The sequence below is a fragment of the Cyprinus carpio genome, chromosome B2, assembly GCF_018340385.1.
Source record: "Cyprinus carpio isolate SPL01 chromosome B2, ASM1834038v1, whole genome shotgun sequence".
Taxonomy (NCBI): Eukaryota; Metazoa; Chordata; class Actinopteri; order Cypriniformes; family Cyprinidae; genus Cyprinus; species Cyprinus carpio.
This window is the reverse complement of record NC_056598.1, coordinates 637,923-664,774: the sequence shown is the minus strand read 5'-3', so window position 1 is coordinate 664,774 and position 26,852 is coordinate 637,923. Positions and strand designations below refer to the sequence as shown.

Sequence of the window (26,852 nt, the reverse complement as noted above, 5' to 3'; positions counted from 1 at the left end):
TGGAAAAATAAATATTTTTAATAAATACTACTAAATCAGAATTTAATGTAAAAACTAAACTAAATATAAATATGGTGAAATTTTGTTATAAAAAGAAAAAAAGTATTATATTGACCTACATTAAGTAACATTTTGGCTCATGTCTAAAGAAAATATATAACTTCATTATGGCCTTTACAATAAACACTCTTTGTTTGAATGTTTTTGTCTTTGGGAAAACAAATAATGTGGACAAATATTACATCAAAATTACATACAAATTTGACTGTAACAAATTTTTTGTTTTTCCAAAGTATCATTTTTAAGTGTATGCCGGTGCAAACCCATCTCAGTTGTTTGTAATGTTATATCTACTGATGGAAACATCAGAGACAAAGTTGATACTCAAAACATGCATGAGAAAACAACCCAAGTCTCCTGAGATGAAACAGCGATCTCTTGATTTTTTTTTGTCTCCAGTGACGTCCCTCAGAACCACACATTTGTTCTTCTCTCTCAAACATCTCTCGTTTCTCACTCAGGAGAGTTGAGCTCTCTCTAACACTGCATGTTAAGAGTGTTTGTCTGAAAATCTCCCCGCTGATGACTCTGTGAGTAGTGTGTAGGTTGTAGGGCTCTGGACGGCAGGGTTAGGGGAGTACAGTGACCCTGTGGCATCTGACGCAGACTACAGTTTCAGCCCTCCTCTTTCTCACACACTCTCTCTCACTGCTTTGACGTCAGACCAGATCAGACTGGTTTGAATAACAGAGGTGCAGGCGAACCACAGACGTTCAGCAATGATTAACCCCTCTTTCTAGATATCAGTGTTTTCATGGAGGAGCTTGTCATCCTCTCTATCCACAACCTTTTATCATTAACACCATCTGAAGTATGGCTTTCACCAAATTTCTCAGTTTCACTCACTAGTCTGAAACACTGTGTACTGTAGTAAAAACACTGTATGATTTTGAAAACAATCAATAGATCTTGTCTGATATGTAAGTTTTGTGTCACTTCACTATATTTTAAAATGTAATTTATTCCTTTGATGCAAAGCTGAATTTTCAGCATCATTACTCCAGGTTTCAGTGTCACAAGATCCTTCAGAAATCATTCTAATATGCTGATTTGATTCTCAAGAAACATTTATTATTATTTATCAATGTGGAAAACAGTCATACTGATTATATTAATACATTTTTTTTAAATGTTCAGAAGACCAGCATTTATTTGAATAGAAATCTTTAATAATCTTTAATAAATCTATACTTGACTTTTACACCAAAATCTATTGCATCCTTTCTGAATAAAAGTATTAATTGATTTACTTTAAAAAACCTACTGACCCCAAACTTCTGAACAGCCTGTATTTGAAAGGATGACTCCAAGTAAAAGGCATTTACAATAATTATGCATACTGCTTTTATGAGCTCATATTAACTGGGGTTTTAGTACATGGAATATATTACATTTTCAAATATTTGTATTTTTTTATTCGTATATGCAATAAAATATATGTGATCTATTTCTTGAAATCCCAAGATTTTACACACTCATAAACAAAGGAACGGTCAGTCCCCATGTAATGTTTTCTTACAAGCGTTTGAATCATCTTATGAGGACTCACCTAAGAATGTGTTGGAGATGAACTCAGACACCTGGTTTCCAGAGCGACTCATCTCAGACAGATGTGTCAGCTCCCGATTCAACATCCTCTTGAACTAAAACACACAAAAAAGACAAGTCTTGTTAAATATATACACATTATCAATATTTCTAAACTTCTCATTGCAAGTCCTCACACTATATTTTAACCAAGCACTGCAAGAAACTCGAGCAACATGCAAATTAAACGACCAATACATGGCAAACAATGTATGGCAGTGAATAACTCTCTCACAAACACACACCTTAATGTAACCCCAGGACACCGAGAGCAAATAGTTGACTTCAGGCATGTTGGAGTCTTCAGTTAGTCGCCTAAACCCTGAACTCAAACTAAAGCCCAGCACTGACTCCAGTGGCTCCACACCGTCTCTCTTCATCTCATCCGTCTGCATTCCCTTTCACATCCCAGCCAGGCTCGGATAAACAGCAACCGTCAGGAGAGATCCAGACAGAATTCCAGGAGATCTGCCATACGGTGTGTTTCCAACACTAAGTCTTGTTTCTCCCTCGGTTATTTTCTGTCTCCCTTTCTCCCTCCTCTTCCTTCTTCTCTCTGTCTATCTTTGTCTCTCTCTCTCTCTCCCCCCTGTTTTTACGCTCCACATCCACTGCTGCACCAAAGATGGACATATGTAAACACACAAAACCTGATACACAATGCTTTGCTTTTTTACTTGCTGGATTTCAATGTATCTACATTTATATGCATGTTTTGATTTTTTTATATCCATACATGCTAGAAGCAACTTTAGTTATAGTTCTATCTTTAGCATATATGAGAAAATTCTCATGAATGTTTGAATGAAAAAAACAAACGGGAAAAAAAAAAACGCCCGACTAAAGTAACATGAAGTCAACACACACACACACACACACACACACACACACACACACACACACACACACACACACACACACACACACACACACACACACACACACACACACACACACACACACACATAAATAATACAATTAGCAATCAGTCCTGCACATCCTCCACATTTAATACCAAGTGATATATCTGTTCCTATCTGCTGTATTTCCGCAATATGTTTTTCTACTGGGAAGTTATGAATATGGTTTTGCAGCAGCCTATTTTTACTCAATGGAGCAAATATTTTTTCCCCAGGGAAATATGTCTTGAACGTTGCATTGGATAAAAGCTTCTGTTGAATGCATAAATGCAATGTAAGTGCACTTCAGCTGATACTATACTAGAACTAGACACTGTTGAACTGAAGTCTAAATGTTTTAGTAGTTCAAATCTAAAAATGCTTACTGTATATAAAAAAAACTGTTATTTAATAATTGCAAATTTTCCAATTTTTAAAAAAAAAAAGTATTCTTATAAAATATAATACATATTTTATGGAACAGGATATTACTTAAACAGCTTGCTTTTAAATATTTCTTAAATGAATTATTTAAAAGTATCAATTAGTTATTTCAATCTAACTTTAAAATAAGTTATTATATATTTTATAGTACAGGAAATCATTTTAAAAAAAAACTGTTTAAATTTTTTTTTAAATAAATTTATATTTATATATTTTTAAATAAATTAGTAGTGTCAATGAATTATTTAAATTTAACCTTATAAATATAAGTGCAGTTGTAAAATAAATTCTAATAAAAGTTCTAATAAAAATAAAAATGGAGAAAGTCAAACTGCTGTGCTATTCCGATTTTTCTACATAAAGTATTTTAATTTTTGCACACATCTAAACATTCAAACTTCCAAAAATAAAAGACAATTCGGAGCTCTTGTTCTCATTTCTTATAACAACATAAAGCACAAGCCAATCCCTTAAACATAAGCCAATCTCCAGTAACAGATGAATCAGTTCCTTCAGCATTAAACCTCAAAGCAAAGCCAGAATTTGTTCAAAAAAGCCCTTGCACTAACTCACCTCTCGCCAGCTTTTTAGCACACCAAAATTTCTCCTTTTCTCTGAGTAGCATAGTCCCATTGTTGCAGCGATGGTGTTTGTGCGCTGTTGGTGAGCATGTGGCAAGGCAGTGCCTGTGAGTTCACTTTGACGGGTGTCAGGAAATGCTTTAGACTAAGTGCTGAGTGATTCACCTCTCCTCCCTCACGACTCCCAGCGCCTCCCTCTGCCTCTCTCTGTCTGCAGCCGCAGGTACCGCGCTACTCATGTTCTGACTGCACACGGGTGGAACTCGCTCAGTTACTACTCACACAACTTCAAAGACATGACAAGAAGGCTCAGGCTTTTGTCTTTCATAGATTATGACGTGAATCGAAGACTTGCACTACGTAGCTGAATTTCATTATGTGTTACCTTTCCGGTTCAAAGAAAGATTTAACTATAAATAATAAACCAACAATAATAACTTATATTTAAATAATCACCTATACACCTAGAATTTTTTTTTTTTAATTCTGTAAATGATTAAATTAAATTTGGTTGTGAAAATACCCACAAAAGATCATTTAAAAGCTATTATTGTGTTAAATGTTTAGGCTACAACGGCCTAACAGTTATTATGGAACAAGAAGATAATTTGAGAAACATCTCAGTATTTTATGTTAATGCAATGAAAGTTACTGGTAACCAAAACAGCTTTGTTACCATCAGTCTTCAAAATACCTTCTTTTTTGTTGTGCAAAAGAAAGTCAATCAGGTTTGAAAAAACATGAGGGTGACTAAATGATGACAGAATTATTATTTATTTATTATTGGTGAAAAAAATATCTCTTTAATGATTTATATTTATTTATTTTAATAAATTAAATGATACTCTAAAGAAGAAACTAAATCTTCTACTAGAGTTGGCGGTAAATGTCTTTATGAGTCGATTCGTTCAAACAGCTGATTCATTCAGGAAAGAAGTAAATGGTTCACTTTTTGAATCATTGGTTCACACGATTCGTTCAATACGAGGATTCATATTGAAAGTGTTGCGCGGAGATGCACAACATTCTGCTGTGGCTTTATAGGTAATATTTTTGTTGGCAAAACTGAACAAAAACACACAATATTGTGTTTAAAATATAAAACAATATTAACTGCGTATTTACTGAACTGTTGTTGATGTTATGGCAAAACATTTGCACTCGTGTTCGATAGTGATAAAAACAGCACTGGTGATATATTGTTCTTGCTGCTCATGTGATATCACTTATCATACGATATAAATATGTGCGTTAACTGCGTGAAATTTTTTTATCTTTTTTTTTTCATAACTAATTAATTAAGTTAACGTGTTAAACTGACAGCTATAATATTAGGGCTGGGTAAAAAATATTTATATCTCGATTTTAATTGATTCTCATTTTTACGAAACAATATTGATTCTTAAATTCCAAGAATTGATTAATCTAGCCTTTTTTCAGTTAATGCACGGAAAGTTGAAGGGCACTTCCCATCCAATATATCGCAATAATATAAGCATTGTGCTTTGGTGGTTTTAATATGAAACAAAGTCTCAGATTTCAAATTCTGTCCATTGTATTGCAGTATTTAAACAATAAATGCTGTTTTGGTGCTGTTTAATGTGGAGTGACAGATCGCTGTAGCGCCTCGATCAACAGACGTGGCAGCGCGTGGCGCACGTGAACTGATCGTCTCCTCCACATTAATACCAGTTTCAGCACCTAATAAACATGACTAAACATCCGAAGGTAAGTTAAAAGAAAGAGTACAACTTTACAATCCGTATCCTGTCTCATGTAATCCCTCAATTAGTGTTTCAGCTGCGCAAAGACGTCAATATAATGGCTTGTAAACAATGTGTCATGTAACCTCACCTCAGAAAAAAAACAATCGGTGACAGTAAATTCATTAGTCAGCTAGAAAATTAAATTGTAGCGAGGGGCATTTTGCTAAATATATGCACCATATATATATATACATATATATACATATATATATATATATATATATATATATATATATATATATATATATATATTTTTTTTTTTTTTTTTTTTTTTTTTTCAATATTTTTTTGTTAATGACAGCCACCATTTAAATGTTAAAAGACGAATTGAAGTAGAAATATTATGTAATTGTAACTTTTATTTTTAAAACTTTATTAAGTGTAATTTAAGCAGTTGTATAGCCTAAAAATCAGTTAGTTTTAACCTTCAATATTATAGTAATGTAGTACCAACTGACTCTCATGTATATTTTACAGCATTTGTTAAAAGATTTTTTTTCCTTGAGAAAATTTGGCATGTGTACCTTATATAAATACAAAATAATCTATACTGAATTAAGTCAAATCAAAGTGGGAATCAAATCGAATCGCATGCTTGTGAATGAGAATCGAATCAAATCGTGAAATTTGTGTCAAAAACCCAGCCCTATACAGTATATATATATATGTGTGTGTGTGTGTGTGTGTGTGTGTGTGTGTTTTATATTGACAGATATATATATATATAAATATATATATATAAACAATAATACATAGAAATAGTAGTCAATTAATGATATTTTGCCTATTTATAATAACTTTAAATATAATGAACCATATATATATATATATATATATATATATATATATATATATATATATATATATATATATATATATATATATGTATATGTATATATGTATAGCAAATATTACAGAAAGTTAAATAATATAGTATAATATAATATAATGAAATATAATTTGATTCTGTAAATTATTTTATTCTGTGTATAATGAAATATATACCAGGCATCCGTTTTACATTGTATCTAAATCCGCCAAGTCCAAGTGATTTTTAAAAATGAGAAAAAAGTAACAGACCCCAAAATAAAATTATTCTTTGTTACTTTTATCCTTTATCTCATATTCAAAAATAACTGTATCATATATACACTGAAATAAAATTGGTGTACAGTTTAGAATAGTAAATTTCACAAATAATTACAAAGAAATGGCAAGTAATATTGAATTAAATGTGAAACAGTGGAAGTAGAAAAAAAGTAGAAAAGTAGACTGACATATATATATATATTTCCTGTAAAGCATACTATAATTTTCTTTGTTTTATTTACACCTTCAAAAAAGTATTTTACAAATTAAATAATATCACTTATATATTTTTGTAAATGTCATTATGCCACAGTTATAATTCTACAATGTGAAATATAATTAATAACTGCATTATATGATAAAACGCAGTGTAATGCTGGGATGTCAGTGAGGCAAGTGTGAGTGTGTGTCCTCTGTTACTCTATGCTCTCGATCTACATCTGATTAGGTATGAGAGTAAACAAAGTAAAGAGGTCACAGCTGACAAAAAGAGGCCAGTGCCAATGTAGGTACCCAAATAATGTGAAAAAAGGTTTAATCATTTAGTTTTTCACTCTAAGTAATGAGTGTTTCAACAGTTTCCTTTCAACACTGATTCCAGTAAATCCACTGAATCCATAACCACCCACACATACAGAGTTTAATTCTTGTGATAAAATATGCTAAAAATAGATAAAAGAATTGCTTGGGCCAACTGCCTTTCACCAAGACAACAAACTGGAACTAAGATATTATATTAATGTTTCTTCTGTAATTCTCTGGGTAATAATCAGGCAATCAGTCAAGTTATCATTGCATGCTTTACTGTTGACCTATAAATGTGGCAATATCTGTAGATCTCATGTCAACATCTCATCATTGACGTTCGCAGTATAAACCTCATAGACACTGTTCTACATGACCAACCACATACTGTATTCATGCATCAGCACTAAAAAATCCAGGATTCAAAGCTGCATTTGAGAGCTGTGACTAAACAATACCAGTAGGCTATGGTAAAAGGATGACTAAAATGTTCAGACATTGTCTAAGACAAGCATCTAATAACTCCTAATAACTAATAAACCATCACAAAAGATACTTAAAGCGATAGTTTCGTTTAAGAAAAATTCTAACACAATTTACTCACACTCATATCATTTCAAACCTGTATGAATTTCTTTCTTCTGCTGGACACAAAAGATGATATTTTGTAGAATGTTGTTAACTAAACAGTTCTGGTTTCCATAGACTTGCATCGTATGAATAAAAAACACAGTGGAAGTCAATGGGGACCAAAACAGTTTGAGTGCATACATTTCTTAAAATATCTTCTTTTGTTTGCATAGAGGTGTGCAATGACATGAGGGTGAGTGAATGATGACAGAATTATCATTTTTGTATGGACTACTGCCATAAGTAGTGTTTGTAAAATGACACAATAGAATTGAAAATCTTCCTTATTGCATCTCATTGATATTCCAACAAAACCTTGACTTACTAGGCTTTGAAATAACACGTGAATGTGGAAAGCAATAAAAACTACTCTTCTACCACAAACTGAAAAATCTCAAACAAACAAACTTTGCAGTATACATTTATAAAAATAAAAGTTCCAAAAGAGAGGTTTTGCAGCAATGCCGTAGAGAAACACCTTTCAAAGAACCATTTTTCTTAGTGTGAAGAACATCTAAAGAACATTTTTTACACTATAAAGAAGCTTTTGTGCAACGGATAGATTCCATGGATGTTAAAGGTTCTAAATGGAACCGTTAGTGCCAATAAAGAACCTTTATTTCTAAGAGGACTGAAATGTGAATTTCTCTGAAAACATGCATAAAGATGCCCCGCTGTTTCCAGCAATGCTGAGGTAAAGTGTGAGTCTCACCTTGTTGGAGGCCATGTCACTGACGGAGCGGTACGTCTGGATGGTCTCCAGCTGGTCCAGGCACCAGTCTAGCTCCTCCATGGTCTCCACGGCCAGCTTCTGGAAGGATTCATCTGGTAAGAGACACACGGATATGCATTCAGGATCCAGCCTCTGCTGCATGGCCAGAAAAGGTGGTCCGGTGGGAGCGGTGCAGATAGAGGAGCAGTGATCTTTCATGGTGCGCTGTGTGCTGCTGATGTAGTCATTCTGCACTGATAGTATCTGGATTAATAGCTCACTGTTCGCTTCATAGTCCTTTCCATTGTGTCACCGGCTCGGTCTCCAAACTCACCTACTGTGCAGTCTGTCTGCCAGTGTATCTCTCTCTCTCTGTGCTGATGTGTCAATGAACCTTAGTGCTTATAGTGGGAGGGACTTAAAAACTCATTCCCTATTTCTCTCCTCTTCTGTTGACTGAAAATGTAGTTAATTGAAACCAAAGTGGGGAGAGAATGATTAATGCTCAATTATCCTGTTAGTAAATGATCTTGATGGATGAATCTCATCAAAACACACATTAAGGTCATATTTCAACCCAAAACAACAAGAAAATGACGCCTATTTTTAGGACCGCAATGCATTTGTAAAATTGTTGTTAATTCATTATCATAATATGTGTTTTGAGTTTTTATTTTTGTACATTTATTTCAATGCTGATTCTCATTAGATTTTTATGATGTAGTGTAAGAAAAAAAAATCACAATTAACTTCATGAAATGAAAATAAAAGAATTAAAAAATCTACTTTAATACAATTATGTTTGCATATATATATACACACACATATATATATATATAAAATATAGAACAATATAATAAATAGTAAATATTAAAAAAATTTTTAGCATTAGAGTAATGAGAATTATGATATTGAGAGAGAATGTACATTAATATCTTGAAAGTAACATCATAAAAAAAGAAAAGAAAACAAAAACATAACTGTCCCTAAATAGATGTAATTTTCTTTATACATAATCATTTTTGGGGCTGAAAAAAAAATCTCAGACAAGTATAAAGTACGACTCTTGAAAATATCTATTTTTATTTAATAATTTGTCTAATTTAACAAGTTGAAACTATAGCATACTAGGGACAATAAAGACAGGCTGCTGGACAAAGGGTTGACAAGACAAGATGGAAAAGGCCTAAAGCTGAGAGGAATGAATCACACCCACTACAAATGCATCCGTCGGTTTGAATGACTCCACCACCCTCACACTGAGCATTAACTTTAATCTTTTAGTAGACAGGAGGCTTTTCCAAGGTGGTATCAGCATTTATATTTATTGAGAGATCACGACTCACAGAATCCCCCACCACCTCCATTTGATCCCCGATAGGGCTAACGAGAAGGAGCTATGAAATCAAAGCCAGGACTGTGTTTGCAGGAGCAACCCGAGAGGCAAACTTTACTCCCCTTACTGGCCAGCATCCAGTCAAAGCTCAACAGGAGCCAAGCAAAGTAAACCACTTCCCCTGAGGTTGAGACGGCGCTAAATCATGGAGCAGATTTCCATGCGTTGCTCAGACTGGAGTGTACACTTACACAAGTTATTTATTTTTCATTGGCTCAAGTTAAAAAATATAGATGTGAATCATTACCCAAAATTTTTTTAATTGGATGAATGAAACACTTTTTTCAGTGTAGGCTGCAGCTATAGATTTCACAAAGACGGCAAAACTTTGCATGAAGAAAGAATGATATGTTGTCTAAATGAACATTTATTGACCTTGGGACATGTTGCACTGACAAGTTCATCTGGAATCCAGTTCAAACTCTACTCACGAATCTGTATACAAGAACGCAAAAACATTATCAGTGTGGATTAGGAAAAATTATAGGCAGTAATGTATTTTAGATTACTGTATTCTGATTACTTTTGGATTACTTGTGACCTGTTACTTGTTTATAGATTTGAATGGGATTATACGGCAGAGTTGTTCAAGTGTGCGCGCTCACTGACTTAATTCTGTATCTGCATTCACGAATTCTGTCATAATCATAAAAAACCAATTGCAAAATAAATGTAAGCCATTGATTTGTTTCAATGATTATGGGAGTTCTTGTGAAAGTGCATACAGTAGCTCACATTAGACTAAAGTCATGGACCGCTTTAGTGTCCTTTGCTCACTTTCTTTGTATAATTTATAACAAAAATGAAATAACCAATATGGTAAATGGTTCTTAGCTTGTTTTTTTCAGTAGCCAGAAGATAACTTGCTTTTTCAAGTGGGATGGTCTGCATTAAAATGACACATACCTCCCTAAGTTTTTTAAATGTCATGTGTCGACTTTTCAAGTTTTATTTTGTTATTGCAGTTTAATTTATAAAGGTGTTCCTTTAATTAAAAACAGCTAGTTACCCTTTTTTATCTTTTAGTTAATAGATTAATGAAACTTCTGTCATCATTTTGAAGAACGTCTCTTCTGTGCATATTATGAAAGTCAGTGGGGTCCACAGTTGATTTGACATTCTTTAATATTCGAAATTTCAAAATGCATCAGTTTTACCTTTTGTGATGCAGTTTAAAGACTCAATAAACAAATTTGGGGGCAATTTGTTTATTTATTTTGATAGAAATAATAATACCCAATTTTTGAAGTTAAATAAAGCAAAGATTATTGCAGTACGTTTTATAAGAAACTACTATTTCGGTCTTTTTTATTTTAAAATGTAAGGTTTAATTTAACATTCAGTATTTGTGAAATTAACTAGCAATTTCAAAATGCAAATTAAATTCTACCCCAAATTATTGTCAGTGAACTTTTACTCAGGAATAAACTGCTGCATTAAATTGATCAAAAGTGACAGTAAAGACATTTATAATGTTACAAAATACTTCTCAAATGCTGTTCTTTTGAACTATATATTAAGGAATCCTTAAAAATCATTTTTGTGGCTTAAATCAGCATATTGAATGATTTTTGAAGGATCATGTGATCCTGAAGTGTGGCTTAAATCAGCATATTGATAAATCATGAAATAAATGAAGCTTTGTTGAGCATATAACCCCTAACACCCCCCCCCCCCCCCCCAAAAAAGTATTATAAAGTTTTTTTTGGTAGTGTAACTATTTATATATATATATATATATATATATATAAAAACATATTTGTTATATCGTCTTGCTACAAGTATAGAAGCTTTAAAAACCATCACAGGAATAAACTACATAATTAATATATAAATCATGAAATAAATGCAGCTTTGTTGAGCATATAACACCCCCCCCCCCCCCCAAAAAAAAAAAGTATCCCAAAGTTTTGCATGGTAGTGTAACTATTTATATATATATATATATATATATATATATAAAACATATTTGTTTATATCGTCTTGCTACACAGTATAGAAACGGGAAATATAATTCTTAAAAATGCAGCTTTGCCATCACAGGAATAAACTACGTTTTAAAATTATTAATATATAAATCATGAAATAAATGCAGCTTTGTTGAGCATATACACCCCCCCTCCAAATAAAAAATAAGTACCCCAAAGTTTTGCATGGTAGTGTAACTATTTTACATATGTTTATATCTTCTTGCTACACAGTGTAGAAACGGGAAATATAATGCTTAATTCTTGGCCCTGTGTACTTTCTTTGTAATGTGTTTTGTGTTTTTTTTTTTAACTGTTAAAAAAACTCTGGTAATGCTGACAATGCAAAAAGTCCTTACGTTGCATTATGAACTGCACTCTGACACAGTCAGGAACGCAGTGGTATGTGAATGAAGATTACTAGAAGTGCCTGTGTTCGTGAGTATTGTTCTTGCCTCACATTATCCCCAACATATGAACATTTTACCCTTTTAAATCACAATAATATCTTAATGCAAACCATTTTCATTTAAATGCATTAAAAAAACCATTTGATGAGGAGCAGACTAAACAATCCAAACATGTATCAAGAAAAAAGGCCTGATTTAAACAAAACATTAAGCAAGTGCGGTTTTCTGCTGTGGATTGACTAAGACAGCCAATTAATTACTGTGGTACTCCTCATGCTCCTATGATTGGTCACGTGGCAGAAATACCACATGCATCGATTAGCATGAATGCTAGCGCTTCAATAAATCCAGTCCCTAGAGTATAACTGATGAGTTAATCACTGAGTTCCAGTGAGCATCTACAAATAAAGTGACCACATCTAACAACCAGCTCCGGTTGCCATAGCTGTAAAAGCGAGCGAAGGGTTTGGATTAACCCTGCTGACGTCTGTGAGGGATATACAGTGCATTACTCCTGATGAATAAGGTCATTTGAGAAGCCTCCTGCGCTCAAGATGTTTCACATATGGAGTCCATTTAAGCGGCGTGTGTAGATCTGAAGCCTGGCATGAACACACACGAAAAACAGCATCAATATGTCATCGCCACGGGAGCTTGAGAGAGAACAACGAGTGGGCAACTTTCACCAGGGGCCTAAACGAAGCCAAGCATGTGCCACTGACAACTAGTGACACCTAAAATTATGGGCTGGATCATTCTGGTAAAATCAGAGGATTGAAAGTAGCAATTTTAATAAATAATTACATACACACTATTATAGAACTAAATCTGCTTAACTGTCACAGTCACACACCGTTTTTAACAGTCTTACTGTTTTTGACTGTTTTTAATCAAATAAATGCAGCTTTGGTAAACACAAAAAACTTACTGACCCCGGATTTGAATACTGATAATAATAGTACTAATATATAGTATTTAGTGTAATTCATTTAATTGTTTCTATAATAATAATAATAATATAGTTCCAAAATAAAAGTATAGTTATGCTCTATAACAACCACTAAAACACACTAGTTTCGGAGTAAAGAAAACCCTACTTTGAATCTGCTTTCAGTCTGATTGTGATTTGTTTTCTGTTGTACACAAAAAAACGGTTCAAATTTGAACAACATTACATTGCTTGCATAACCTTCGGTCATACCAATAAAATGTCTTTTTAATTACATACACACATTATCATATAAAAATCAGCTTAACTGTTACAGAAAACATACAATTGACAATTTCAATTTCTTATCATTTATAATAATAAAAAAAATAATAATAATATAATTTATATAAATTAAAATTAGTATTATTATGAAGTACTATACAGTTTAATAGTATCATTTATAATTTGATTAAATATCATTTTAAACAAACAAATGAACAAACAGACATACAAATAAATAATTAAATAAATATTAGGTTTCATGTATTTTTCCGAATTTGTTCTGTCTGTTTTTACTAAAATAATAATACACATACCATTTCTTGGCTGGTAAAAATATTTGTGTGGCAGAAGGATATGCAAATGCTTAAGCAAAAATTTTATTATTATTATTATTATTATTATTATGATTATCATATAAATAACATGGTTATTCTTCAAAAATTTTGTGTTTTATTCACACTATAAAAAAAAATATATTTTTTGTAAATACAACAAGCGTTGTTGGAGTACGGTATGTGAGAAGTGTGAGTGAAAACTGTTCCAAAGTAAATCCTACATTATTTTTTTTTCAGTGTAGTGTCAAAGATAATGACTGCTATTACTATTACTCATACTTGGAGTGAGGGATTTGAACAAAGTATACAGTAGTTACACCCTAACAACCACCAAAAACACCCTAGTTTCGCAGTAAAAACTTCTTTGAATCTTCTTTAAATCCGATTGAGATTTTTCCCTTTTGATGCAGATTGTAGGATTTCTGTGTGATACCAGGGTAAAGGGAAGTAAAGTTCAACAGTTCAAATACAACAGGTACAGTAGTAGATCAAATCTTGACAACATCATGGTTTCCTGCAAAAACAGGATGCATCTCACCTTTAACAAAACACAAAAACCACCATGACAATCTGTCCTGAACTGAACTCATCCAGCCTACACTTTACAAAAGGAAAAAAAAAAAACTTTACAGTGGTGCGGCTTGCATAACCGTCATTTATATCAATCAACCTCTGGATTATCTTTCTCACAATTATGAAAAAAATCAATGACAGCAACAAACATCTAACTCTGAGCACATTAAAAGACCTCACATGAACACTGATTTCCCAAATTTCGACACTGCATATTTTCAGGACTCTCATACTGAACACGCACATCTGATACAGTTGTAAATGTCATAAGGTGTTTCACAATTTCCCTTTCGCCCAACCCTGTGACGTACATCAGCAGTGTGTGAACGGTGAGACTCTTTACCATTGACCTTTAAGAAGCCAAACCTTCCTCGCTAAGGTCTACAAAGCGCCTAACTTTCTGTTTGATCGGCCTACTGTATGACTTTCTTCACAAAAGAGTGTAGTGTAAATTTACCCAGCATCCTCTCTGTCCCACAAAACCACCTCTGTGAGAGCGGCCCCTCCTTCTCTCGCCGGTGCACACTGCCCCTCTCTGTGTGCTCGTGTCCCGGGCCGCACCGCTGATATATGGGGCAGGTTTTCCTGATTTTGCTCATAAAGAGGCAAACAGCTTCTCGTTTCAACCGGTCTGTTGAATGTGACTCATAAAGCTGCAAACTCACGACAGACAGCTGTGTGATTCAGACGCGCTGGATAGTCACGGCCAATTCTGTGTCACTTCAGAACGGAGTGGACAGGCTGATGCCTGTAAAATGCCTTATCAAAGCTTTCAGTGAAAATCAAGCAGATTGAGACTGCAGACCATGTGTTCCTGTTCACATTGAAAACTCAGCATTGCTAAAAAAATAGGTGAATGGTGTTTGAACATGCAAAATTCTCGCCTTGATGCCAAGGTGTTTTGGGTGATTCGCAGAGTGTTTCTATGCAGTTTCTATGCAGATCTGGGTGGTTGCTTACTAGTTTGAGTCAAAAGCCTATGACCCGGGTACTTCCGTCAGTGTAAATCCAAATTAACATCAGATTGCACAAAAAAGTGCAATTGCAAAGCACAAAAAGTGAGTAATCGCACACCTCTCCTCAACAAGCTGCACAATTTGAGACATCATTCATAACCCACAGCATATACTAAATGTGTAGGACAAGTAACGTTTGTTCAAATTTTGTTATATGGGTCAATAACAGTGCATTCACAGTAAGTAAAAAAACAACACAAGTAGTTTACCTGGAATTATTATTCAAATATATCCAGAATGTGATTAAAAATACTAATATTAAACTGACAGTCCGAACTAACCTTGTCTTGTCATAAAAAGGTCAAACAATCTAATATTTAAAGAGATCGTTAGTGTTCATTATTATTTTGAATTTGAATTTTTTTTAGATTTTCATTTCAATTTTGTTTTGCACTTCTGTCATTTTTTTATTAGTTTGTGTTTTTTAAAATAGTTCTATTTGACTTTAACTTATTTCGTTTTCACATGTAATTTTTTAGTACTTCAGTTTAAACTTATTTTAGTAAGTTTTCAAGGTTTTTTTTATTTTAAGAATTAAATTCTTTTAAGGTAACGCTCTAGATTAGGGAACATACATTCACTATTAACTAAGAGTTTTCCCTCAGTTAACTTCTAATTGGCTGCTTATTAATAGTTAGTAAGGTAGATGTTGAGTTTAGATATGAGGCAGATTAATATGTTTAATATGGATTAATATGTGCTTTACAAGTACTAATAGACAGCCAATAAGCTTGTAATATACATGCTAAGACACTAGTTAATAGTGAGAATGGCTCCTTTAAATAAATAGATTTTTTTCCCCTCATTATATTATCAGGACAGTTGCATTACCCTTCATGACTGTATGCCCAATAGAGAAATTAAAATCTGTTAACAAAAGCCATTGTGTTTTATGTCTGAATCACATTTTGTGTTTTGGAGTAATTTTGCGATTGTCACGTCATTGACCCACATTGTGGATCTGTACAGCTATCATGTTTTTGTCAGTGTTGTTTTGATCCAAATTACATATCCAAAAATAATAAAGCAGTCTGGGATACCTTCCCACACAAACAAAGGGAGCGTGGAGGTTGAGCTGATGGATTGCTGGAGTTTAGCTGACTGGATCACACACATGTTTGCTCTCTGGCACGGCTCTCTCTGGCTCTCGCTGTCCCACTCGTGTTTTTGTTTGTCTGGGCTTCGCACATGGGCAGGAGGACTAGAATGCCAAACGGCTCCATGAATCAACACTGTGTCATTGGGGTCAACTGCATTCAGACCGGTTGCCAAATATGACGGACGTGCTTGTCTGCTGTCCGAGTCCTGCTAACAGTTTCAGTAAATGTCAGTTATCTTAAATATCATTATTTTTGCAATTGGAGTAATATTGACACTAGGTTCAATCTTTTTATTCCTCATGTAATTCTGTGGATCTTCACAATCTGCATTAAGGGCCGAGAGGGTCTTGTGTAGGTTATTTGACATTTATTTCTCCTACGAAACACTTATTCGGGTCTAACTTTCACTGTCTACAGCTGTGGTTTTTTTATCTCAACCTACATCTGCTGATGCATCACCGGCAAACAACACTTTCCACACACTCCCTCTCTCATTCACGTTCTTTCATATTCTTGCTCTCTCTCCTTCACGTCTGCAACTCATCTTGCGCCTGTTTGACAGCCTCCACAATGCACCATAGAGAGCTTTTGGCCAGAAATTACTTTAGGGAAGGGACGCCGGTCAGCTTTACAGCTCTGCTGACGTCAATGGCATAATTCAAATACTAACCGGGTGCAACGCTTTAAGACCTGCACTGCCGCTCTGCAGCCTGCACGGGCCAACAGAAAATCTGGACTGGATTTGCAATGTGAGAAAACATCTAGGAGGTTTAGAGCAACGCAGAATATTTTCCTGCAAACACATTCAAATCGAAGCAACAAGAAATGTATTTCCAAGCACTTTGAAACCACAAGGATTGCTGTCCTTTTCAAGCAGGAAACATTAGCAGTGTCATAAATCGATCCTTGGGATATAAATATTAAAATACTTAACCAGGATAATACAACTGGTTGAATATATAATGAACTGCACATTTGCCAAGGTTTATAAATAAACAAATACATAATATAATATTACAATTCTCATGGATTTGGACTTAGCAGTAATAGTTAATGAAGTTATATTTGCATAGTTTGCATATAATTAAAAATAATAATATCAAATATTATCATGAAAAAACAAGTTCAGCTCCAGCTGACTGCAAACTTCTATCACCAGGGTTTCATGTCCCCAAACAAGCTAGCTGACTTGCGTGCAGAGACATGTAAACACACACACACACTCTAGCATGCAAGCACGGAGTGGATGTGATGTTTACACATCCTGTAACATCTCGTCAGAATGTGAACAAAAGCAAGTCTGCAGCAATCTTGCTAATATGGTTTACAACCGCTAATAACGTCTGTGCATCAGCACCGGTAACCACAAAAACTGTTTACTGATTCACATCCAGCCTTGCATACTATCTTCAACTAACTAGTGGCATCATACAGTTTTTGGATAATTAGATCCCATTTAAAGATAACTAAATCGAAATATTAAACTAAAGAAGAATCTGCAAAGAAACAATGCTGGAGTGTATTTTTTTTTGCCAGTTTTGCAGCTTTACATGAAGATTTACATGAGAACGTATAAACAGAGGCCGGGGGGATGAGACCTCTCTCCCTGAAGAGCCTGGCTCCTGATAAAAGTTCTTCTCTTTATTTTCTGTGTGTTTTTCTGTCTCTCTGTTCCTCCTTTATTTCTCTGGAAGTGTTTTATGGAGCTGCGGTTCAGGGCCAGGGCACTGGCAACAGAACCTTATGATGACACAACGACAATAAAAACCCTTTCTCTGCTGCTCTGACTGCTGAAGACATGCAGCTGAAATGAAAAGTTTGTTTTCAATAGTCTGTTAAACACAGTTTTACTTCAACATTTGGTGTAAGATATTTATTTATAGAAACAACAGGACTACTGATAGTACATTATGTTTGGTTTGGTTTGTCTGGTTTTTGTTGTATAAATTTATGACAACGATGATGATGATTACTATTAAAATCAACAAGAAAAATAATAATTTTATAACGACAACAACAGATGATTGTTATTATTGTAATTATAGTTATTATTCATGAAATCAACAATATTAACAATAATAATAAAATCAATAATAATAATAATGAAAATTAAATTATTTAATAAATATATAATAAAAGAAGGTTTTTTTTACCTTTTCTAAGGACATCTTTAATTCATTTGCTTATGATGACACTGATGAATTTTAAAACCAGTACAATAAATAAATAAATAAATAAATAAAGACAATAACAATTATTTTATAATAACAACAGCTGTAATTATTGTTGTTATTTAAACATTAAAAATATTAAAAATAATAACAACAAAAACAATAATAATTAAATCAATAATAATAATATTAATAAAAATAATAATAATTAATGTTTTTTTTTACCTTCATAAGGACATTTATAAACATATGAAAACATACAATACACTGTCTATTTTTGCTTATTTAAACCCATGCTAAACTAAAATACAGGAAATGTTAGATAACACATAATATATATATATATATATATATATTTTTTTTTTTTTTTTTTTTTTTTTTTCTGAGCACAGACATAAATTGCAGCCATGCTAATAAATAACAGATTACAGTCTGTTGATTTCTCTGTTATTATTAGTCTGTTTCATTTATGCTATCATACCAAACCTGTATCTATTTCTTTCTTCAGCTGAACACAAAAGAAGATATTTTAAAGGTTATCGGTAACTAAACAGTTTTGGTTCCTATTGTATGAACACAAAATACCATGGAAGTCAATGGGAAGCAAAACTGTTTGGTTATCAGTATTTTTCAAAGCATCTTCTTTTGGAATAAGCAGAAGAAAGAAACTCATACAGGTGTGGAATGATGGTGACAGAGTTACTTTTGGGTGAACTATCCCTTTAATTGCATGTCTCTTGATTTATTAATGTATGTGTATGTGTTAAGTAATTAATAAGTTGCTGCTGCTGTAAGAATTAATGGAGTAAAAGTGAAAGCAAAGCATTTCATTGAAAGTATTAAGCAATGAAGCTCCTCTAATCAGCTAGCAGCCACAGTGAGCACAGTTTTCCACCATTTTCAGTGTGTGAGTGTGTGTTTCTTCCTGCCAGGACCATGAGGCGTCTGCGCTTTCAAACACACAGGAAGTGAAGGTACTAGTAGGTGGTTGGTGATGACGTCAATGAGGCTAAGAGGCCTCTGAAACAGGAACTAAAACATCCCACAATCCTTTGCCCCCCTCCTTGCAACTCTCAGCTCTGTAGATCAATGGCTAAAGACTCAACACCTGGATCACACACACACACACACACACACACACACACACACACAATGTTTTATTTGTGTTGCTCAATAGACAAATAACAACTGCAGGCAGGTCAAAGACAAAGATAAGTGTTTCAAACGGCTTTAGTTGTTTTCCTCATACATTTTTGCCATGATTTACAGATAACACCTAGTGTAACAATAGTTTATATATCAAAAATCTCTTCAGACATATTTTGAACTAGAATCTTTAGATGACATTAAAAGACTATTTAAAAATCACAATGCATGCATTTCATTGTCATTTTAAATTTTTGCCACTATCCTACAACTTTTTTGTATTACCCATTTGTCAGCTAGAAGCTTTTAATCATTTACAAAATCATAAAATGTATCGCTTATTCTTTTATATATTTTAATGGGTACAGGTCAGAATACATATGTTGTATCATTTTTAAATAAATATATCTGTTAAGCTGAATGACAGTGAAGTCATTCACCCATATTGTGACATTTAAAAATACACACTTTGCTTGCATTTAATATGCTTTTATGTATATAAAATTTGTAAATTTGATTCTGACACCAAAATGGGAAGTCTCATCTTTCACCCAGGCACATTCACTACACAAGCATGTTTTTTTTTTTTTCTCAGCATAAACCGAAAACCACTCACAAAAATATTGCATAAACATGTCTAGGCCTCAGATATCAAAAGAAAAATAATTTTTGCATTTTGGATAAAAACCTCTTTTTTAAAGATTTTCTGAATTGTGATATTATTTTCATGACAGTTAAGCACATTTTCCTCCAAATTCTACTCACTATAATGAGAATGTTTGACTTTTTTACTTTTGAGTTGCGAATGTAATTCCCATTATTCTCAATTTTGTTAAATTCTCATCAGATTCAGATTAATATTTTATTTTTAGTGTAAGTTTACGTGTCCAAATACTACCATGTTGAACAGCTGGAATGGAACAATCTGAAACAGTGTTCCTTTTTTCAGTTCCAGTGAAATGACAAAATAAAATGGCATCAAATTTGAAGACATTATTCTCAGAAAATCATTTAATCATTAGAAGGATCAGCTAAAAGGGAACATCATTTATTTTATATATATATATATATATATATATATATATATATATATATATATATATATATATATATATATATATATATAATTTGATTTATCGTTCTCAGCACAATTTCATTACATTAAAAACTGATGTTTTCTAACTGTTTCAAAGTGATTAAATGGATTGTTCCTCTAACGTGCACATAATCAAGAAAAACTTTCCTTAAATATAAAAAATGGATGTTTTAAATGTTGAAAGAATGTAATGTTCTTAAATGACGTTTTTAAATGATAGAATGGAATGTTCCTCTAACCTTAACATAATCAAGAAGTAACATTATTAACATGTTAAAAAACTCAACATTTAAAAAAAACATTTAGAAATAATGTTTATATAACTAATGGGAATGTTTACAAAACATTTTTAGAACATATTTTTATTAGCTGGGATGCAGTAGAAATTTTGGAATGTTTATTAAAAGGCTGTATCAGTGTGTATTTGTGTATTCATATGTCTTGTTGTTTTTTTTCTTCAGCAAAAAAACAAAAATTATACAAATCCTAATTTAAGCCTTGATCATAATGATTTTAATTAATTTATTTAAATAATATATATATATAAAATATTTAATTTAGTTTTTTTTTTTTTTTTTTGATTTTGTGGTGAAATATGACCTGGACTGGGTTCATAACAGATTTACACTCTGAACACTTTCATGAATATTATGCACAAAGCTGTGTCGCACACAATCCTGCTCTTTTTAAGTATGCATGCTTACGCACGCATGACTATTAACACCCGCACAAATGCACACACACATGCATCCAATAAACACAGCTTGTTATATGCGTCGCTATGCTGCATTTTCACACATTGCGTCTCTGTGGTTTGTGTGTGTTTGTGTAAGAGGTCATAGAAACACGTTATCTTACTCAAACTTTCATTCTTCCCCCCACACCCACCCACACTCACACCCTCATATCTCTTTTTTTCAGAGAGGCTGGGATTTTCAAGCCGCTCAGATGGAGAGTGTTGTGGTGGCCATCGTACAAATGGTGCTGAGGAGTCTTTAAAACATGCACAAGAGACCAACAACACCTGCTGCTTCATTTCACAAAAACATGCTGGCTCATATTTCATCCCAAAATAGAAAGAAAAATATTAAATTATGCTTTGTGTTATGAAAATTATGCTTTTAAAATCTATTTAATTAACATATTATTATTAAGTATTTATTATAATAGCATTTATTGCATTTGAGTGCATTTGAACAAGACATACTGTATTCAGACATATTCAGACCTTTCGCTACGTTGCGAAACAGTGACTTTCAATTGCTACAAAGTTGCATTTTCTTCTTGGTTTGAGTTCACTTTCACAAGGCAACATTTCAGAGCATACCAAATTGTCCTAGCAGAAAATAGCCGCTACCTTTTCAGTTTTTCTGCATGTTATTAAAGGAGTCAAATGACGTTGCTAAAAATAACATTATTTTGTGTATTGGGTGTAATGCAGTGCGTTTATGCGGTTTAAGGTTCAAAAAACATTATTTTCCACATACTGTACATTATTGTTGCTCCTCTATGCCCCGCCTTTCTCAATTTTTACAAAACTCATCGGTCTTAAAAGCGAGGTGTGCTCTGATTGGCCAGCTATCCAGTGCATTGTGATTGGTTGAATTCCTCAAGCGTGTGACGGAAATGTTACGCCCCTTAACATACTGTGACGCCGTGTCCCAGTCAGAACACCAGCGGGACAAGACAAAAACAATACCCATTATAAACGAGCCATTTGTTGCATCCATTGGGGACATAATTACTGATTATTATGAGTTATACTGTCTTTTTACACGTTGCGTTGCATATTGTGCCGCGTAAACATAAAACCATGTCTGCATTTGTGTTTGGAGAAACGACAAACAACTAGCGCTTCTCTACACTGCACAAAACTCGCGTTTAAATCATCAGTGGCAAATTCTTTAAATATGAAAACGTACTTACAGACTGTGAGTCAGAAGCGCCAGACTATCCTTGCAAAGTTGGAATTGCCCCACTTTATAGAAACAGACAGACAACACACATTTGAATATTTGGGTTGAACTGTTCTGGAACAGTGTTGTAAATACAACTTAACCCCTTATTTCTAGTTGTGTCCTCTTTTGGAAGGCCAAACAAAGTAGTTTAGCTTTCACAATGAAACACACAGCATCTCCACAACATGACGGCCATGGTAGGTAGGTGTGGTTGACTCTTAATTTTTATAAAGAATATCTCTTTGGGTTTGAGACTTTAGTCTTTGCAACTTTACAGATCTACTTTATGCACCAAGAGCTTGTAACACTCCAAATAGAAAGGAAAAATTTTAACTGCATCATATGACCCCTTTAAGATATAAATGCTCAAGGTTCTGAAAAAAAAAGCCAAATGAGACAGGTGTGAAAACCCTCTTAGTCTACTATCTATATTCTAGACACTATGACAAACTGAACTGGAAAAACTGACCAAAAATGACTCAACTTTTCAGTCACAAACATACCAATTCTTTTGTCCAATCAAATTTTGTCCAGTGAAATCAGAATGCTCCTCCCTACTTCTGACTAGCAGGCTCTGTGGCTGTGACATATTTAAAGGCAGGGTAGGTGATTCGTTTTTTTTGTTATGCTGGTTGAAAGTCACATTCCAATAGTTAAATGGTCTAAATATATTTATATACAAAGTTCTGGCATTAGACTTTAGATGGCGCATTCCGATAGATCTAACTCAATATGACATAATGACATCATTATCACGTCACAGCTGATTGGTCCTCTCCTGTATCGATAGCCAATGAGCTCACTGCTAAACATTCAAATATCTGGCTAATGCTTGTGGTAGCAGTTGCAGCGCACTTCAGAAACCCTCCACCTTCCCCAGCTCCACCTGTAAAGATCTGCTTTGGGGTGATTCTGTATGCTATGGGGGTTATTCCTTTATGCTATACATGCAGCAGCGGTATTTCTTGCATGCTCACAGCAGAATGTCTGTGGATGTATTGGCAGTAGCAAGTCTTGGTACTTGCTCTGCAGCAGGAGCCGCAGCGTAGCAGATCTATTCTGCCAAGACCAAATACATTAAAGGCTTTTCATACTGAATGCGAAAATTCAGCGCGAATGTTCGGCACGATGACGCTTTTGAATCAAGACTTTAGATCCCTATGGGGCTATTAACACCACAAAAAGTGAGGATTTTTTTTCCATCGTGTGTGTCGATTTTTCCCCCGCTGTGCCACGATGAAATGGGCCAATCAGATTTGAACTAAGATCACGTGACCAGAGCAGCTGCTGTTGCACAAAAAGGCAAGAGTGGTAATGAAAACCAGTGTAAACAAATATCACAGAAGAAGAGTATTCTGAGAGAGAGAAGAGAGTGGATGCCGAGTTCTTGTTATCTTTGGTATCTGAGAACAGATTATTTATTCTCACATGTACTTAATATAATTTCTATTTATTCTCCACTGAATTGTATGATCTGGAGTGTCCTTTTTCTTCCACATGTGCGAGTGTTATATGAGTCAGAGCGCATTCACTCTCTAGATCTTCCGTATTAAAAAAATAGAGTGAAACATTTTTCTACAAATATGAAAGCAAATAGACATATGATTATGACAATATATTTTTTGTATGTGTTTTGGATGCAGCTCATGGTTCTTTTATAACAATAAAGGATGTTTATGACAATAAGCAGTGTGGCGTTATCAGACATACAAAGAGTGCATGTCTGCCAACATGTCTGCAGCATGTCAAAATCAACTATAGATTACAATCGGGAGTTATTATAAGCACTCGATGATGGTTTAAAGCGGGTTTTAAACAAATAGCAATTAGCAGAAGGCAATCAATCGTTTCGCGTTCGGTGTGAAAGCATCGTTAGTTGCTATTCGCCTCGCTTTTTTGCATCGCGCTCAGTGTGAAACGGCCTTAACATTGTCATGTACTCTACATTACCATGAAAGATTTGTCATGACAGAAATGTATTTATATCATCTGTGGAAAGCGTAGGACCATAAAATGTTTGTCCAATCACATCCTTTGGTCTGAGGCTATGATAGGCTGTCCCACCTGCCTGTTAACGTATGTATTTGCATTTCTCCACACACCCTGTTCACACAGACATGATACGTCATCAGAGCGTTCCATTACGTTATTGCAGACCGAGCGAGAATGGAAGTCGTTATTATTGTAATATTATGTGCTATTATTTTTGTGTGCAGTTTGGAATATTGCATAAAAAATGCTGGATGGAAAATTCTTAAAATGTGCAAAAAAAAAAAAACGTATGTGCATAACTGAGTACGATAAACTTTTTATCCGATAAGAAAAAATGTGCATAAACTATGATGGAAACTGTCACATTTATGTTCTGTTTCTGTTTATATTTCCCAGTGTTTCTGTTCTACTTGCCTGTGACCTAGTTTTCCTGTGTTCCCTGATTAGTTCATTAGTTTCCACCTCTGTTGATTAATCATCTCTTTAGTTCACTTTGTTTGGTTCTTGCTTATAAGCCCTCAGTTCTCCCTTAGTCTTAGTTCGTTCTCTGTCATGTTTAGTTGAGTTATCATCATCTCCTGGTTCCTGAGTTGTTAATTAAAGTATTTTGTGTTTGAATTGCACTCTGATTCTTCAGTCCTATTCCTGGTACATACTGTACGCTGACAGAAACACATTTACCGAATAAATTCCACCATGCACATTGAAAAAGTCATGAGACTTTGCACTATGCGACGAGATAACTTGACTAACCAGCGGACCGATCTCGTTCACAGCATCTATATGTTGTTTTGGTCATTCTGAAATGCCCGAGGAAACTCTGTCATCAAAGTATTTCTGTATAATCACTGTCTTACATGACTGCGTTACCAAACAGCAGCATCCACCTCTGAAAGCAATGACCGCATTTATTGTGTTAATCTGAGGCGCAAGTATTTTATTATATATTGTATGAAAATTACTATATTCAGTGGCTTCTCATGATTTTCTTAGAGATATTTAATGCCAGTTTATCAGGAAGGAAACGGTGCTTTATTTGCAAATGTTTTATGCGATATTCCAGTTTTCCGCATAAAACATACCGACAAAAAATAGACATTTAAACATTTTAGAAAAATGGGCTGAAAATAGGCCTCACTCTGGCCCAGTTTAAAAGTACCCATTTATTCATTTATTTGGGTCTTTTGATATGTCCTGCCCAAAAACAGGGAAAATAAAACTGATCTTGTCTTAAATACTGATTTTATTAACAAAGGATTTTTACACCATGTGATTTTTCTCTATTTTGGGGTGAAATATGAGACGGTTCTTGACAGCCTTTACAAGACTTGACACATCCTCCACTGAGATTTCCCTTTTCCCCAGTACTTCTCTCAATTTAGCTAATAACTTGTTTGTTGTTTCACATTTATTCATAACACAGATCATAGTATCCCCTTCATGATGCTGCCTTCAAGTGAAGATGATATGAGTAATTCTGCTCTAGGTCTGCAGCTTTGTAATTACTGACTGATGCCACATTGAGGTTAACTACCATTGTAAGGGAACTTTCCTCAGTTTAACGTCTGTGAACGGATGCAGAGGATCTTACCTGACAGGTTGGCTTTGGTCACTGGTGGTTGACTGCTGACTGGTGATCTTCTGTTAAGTGAAAAAAAAAACATTAATAAGATAAAAGCAGGAATTTAAATTTAATAGAAACTGATAATTTAATCACCAACTGAGCACACTAGACTTATTTTTGCTGGATAACTTATGAGCAACATTTCTTTTTCATTTTTTAAAATAAAGTCAAAATATCTATATATTTTGTTACAATGACCAAGCAAATAAAAAAATAAAAATTAATCAATACACATTCACCATTATCATTATAAGGAGGAGGGTCAGTACAGTAGGTTAATGTACTGTAGTATCCATCTAGTCTGACAACGAGTCATATTAAGTGAGTTCTGCCCTCTTGTGGTATTTTCTCACATTACATTTTATAAAACAAATGTAAATATCACTTACTTGCTGGAGGGACACTGGACATTTGTCAGGATGCTGAAATTATTCCTAACAGTGCGAAGACTTGCAAGAACCTATTGAACAAAAAGACAGCAACGAAGAGGTGAAAGGACTTGGAACAGTCCACGCATGTCAAATTATTCACATTTTGGTCTTAGTTTTCCAATCCAGAAAGC

The 26,852-nt window shown here is 33.9% G+C and overlaps 1 protein-coding gene across 4 annotated transcripts in view; it reads right to left on the bottom strand.

Moving 5' to 3' along the window:
* Positions 1–26,852, bottom strand: part of LOC109107515 (cAMP-specific 3',5'-cyclic phosphodiesterase 4B-like) — a 66,948-nt gene that overhangs the window by 6,715 nt on the left and 33,381 nt on the right. For 3 of the 4 annotated variants that reach the window (XM_042717640.1, XM_042717643.1, XM_042717642.1), the window contains 4 exons: positions 26,680–26,750; positions 26,258–26,307; positions 8,294–8,406; positions 1,610–1,703 (listed from right to left, as the gene is read on the bottom strand). In XM_042717640.1, the coding sequence (XP_042573574.1) occupies positions 1,610–1,703; positions 8,294–8,406; positions 26,258–26,307; positions 26,680–26,750 (328 nt within the window). Of the gene's footprint in view, positions 1–1,609; positions 1,704–1,892; positions 2,262–3,563; positions 3,859–8,293; positions 8,407–26,257; positions 26,308–26,679; positions 26,751–26,852 lie in introns of those variants that run through there. The other variant, XM_042717641.1, reaches the window with a different exon arrangement.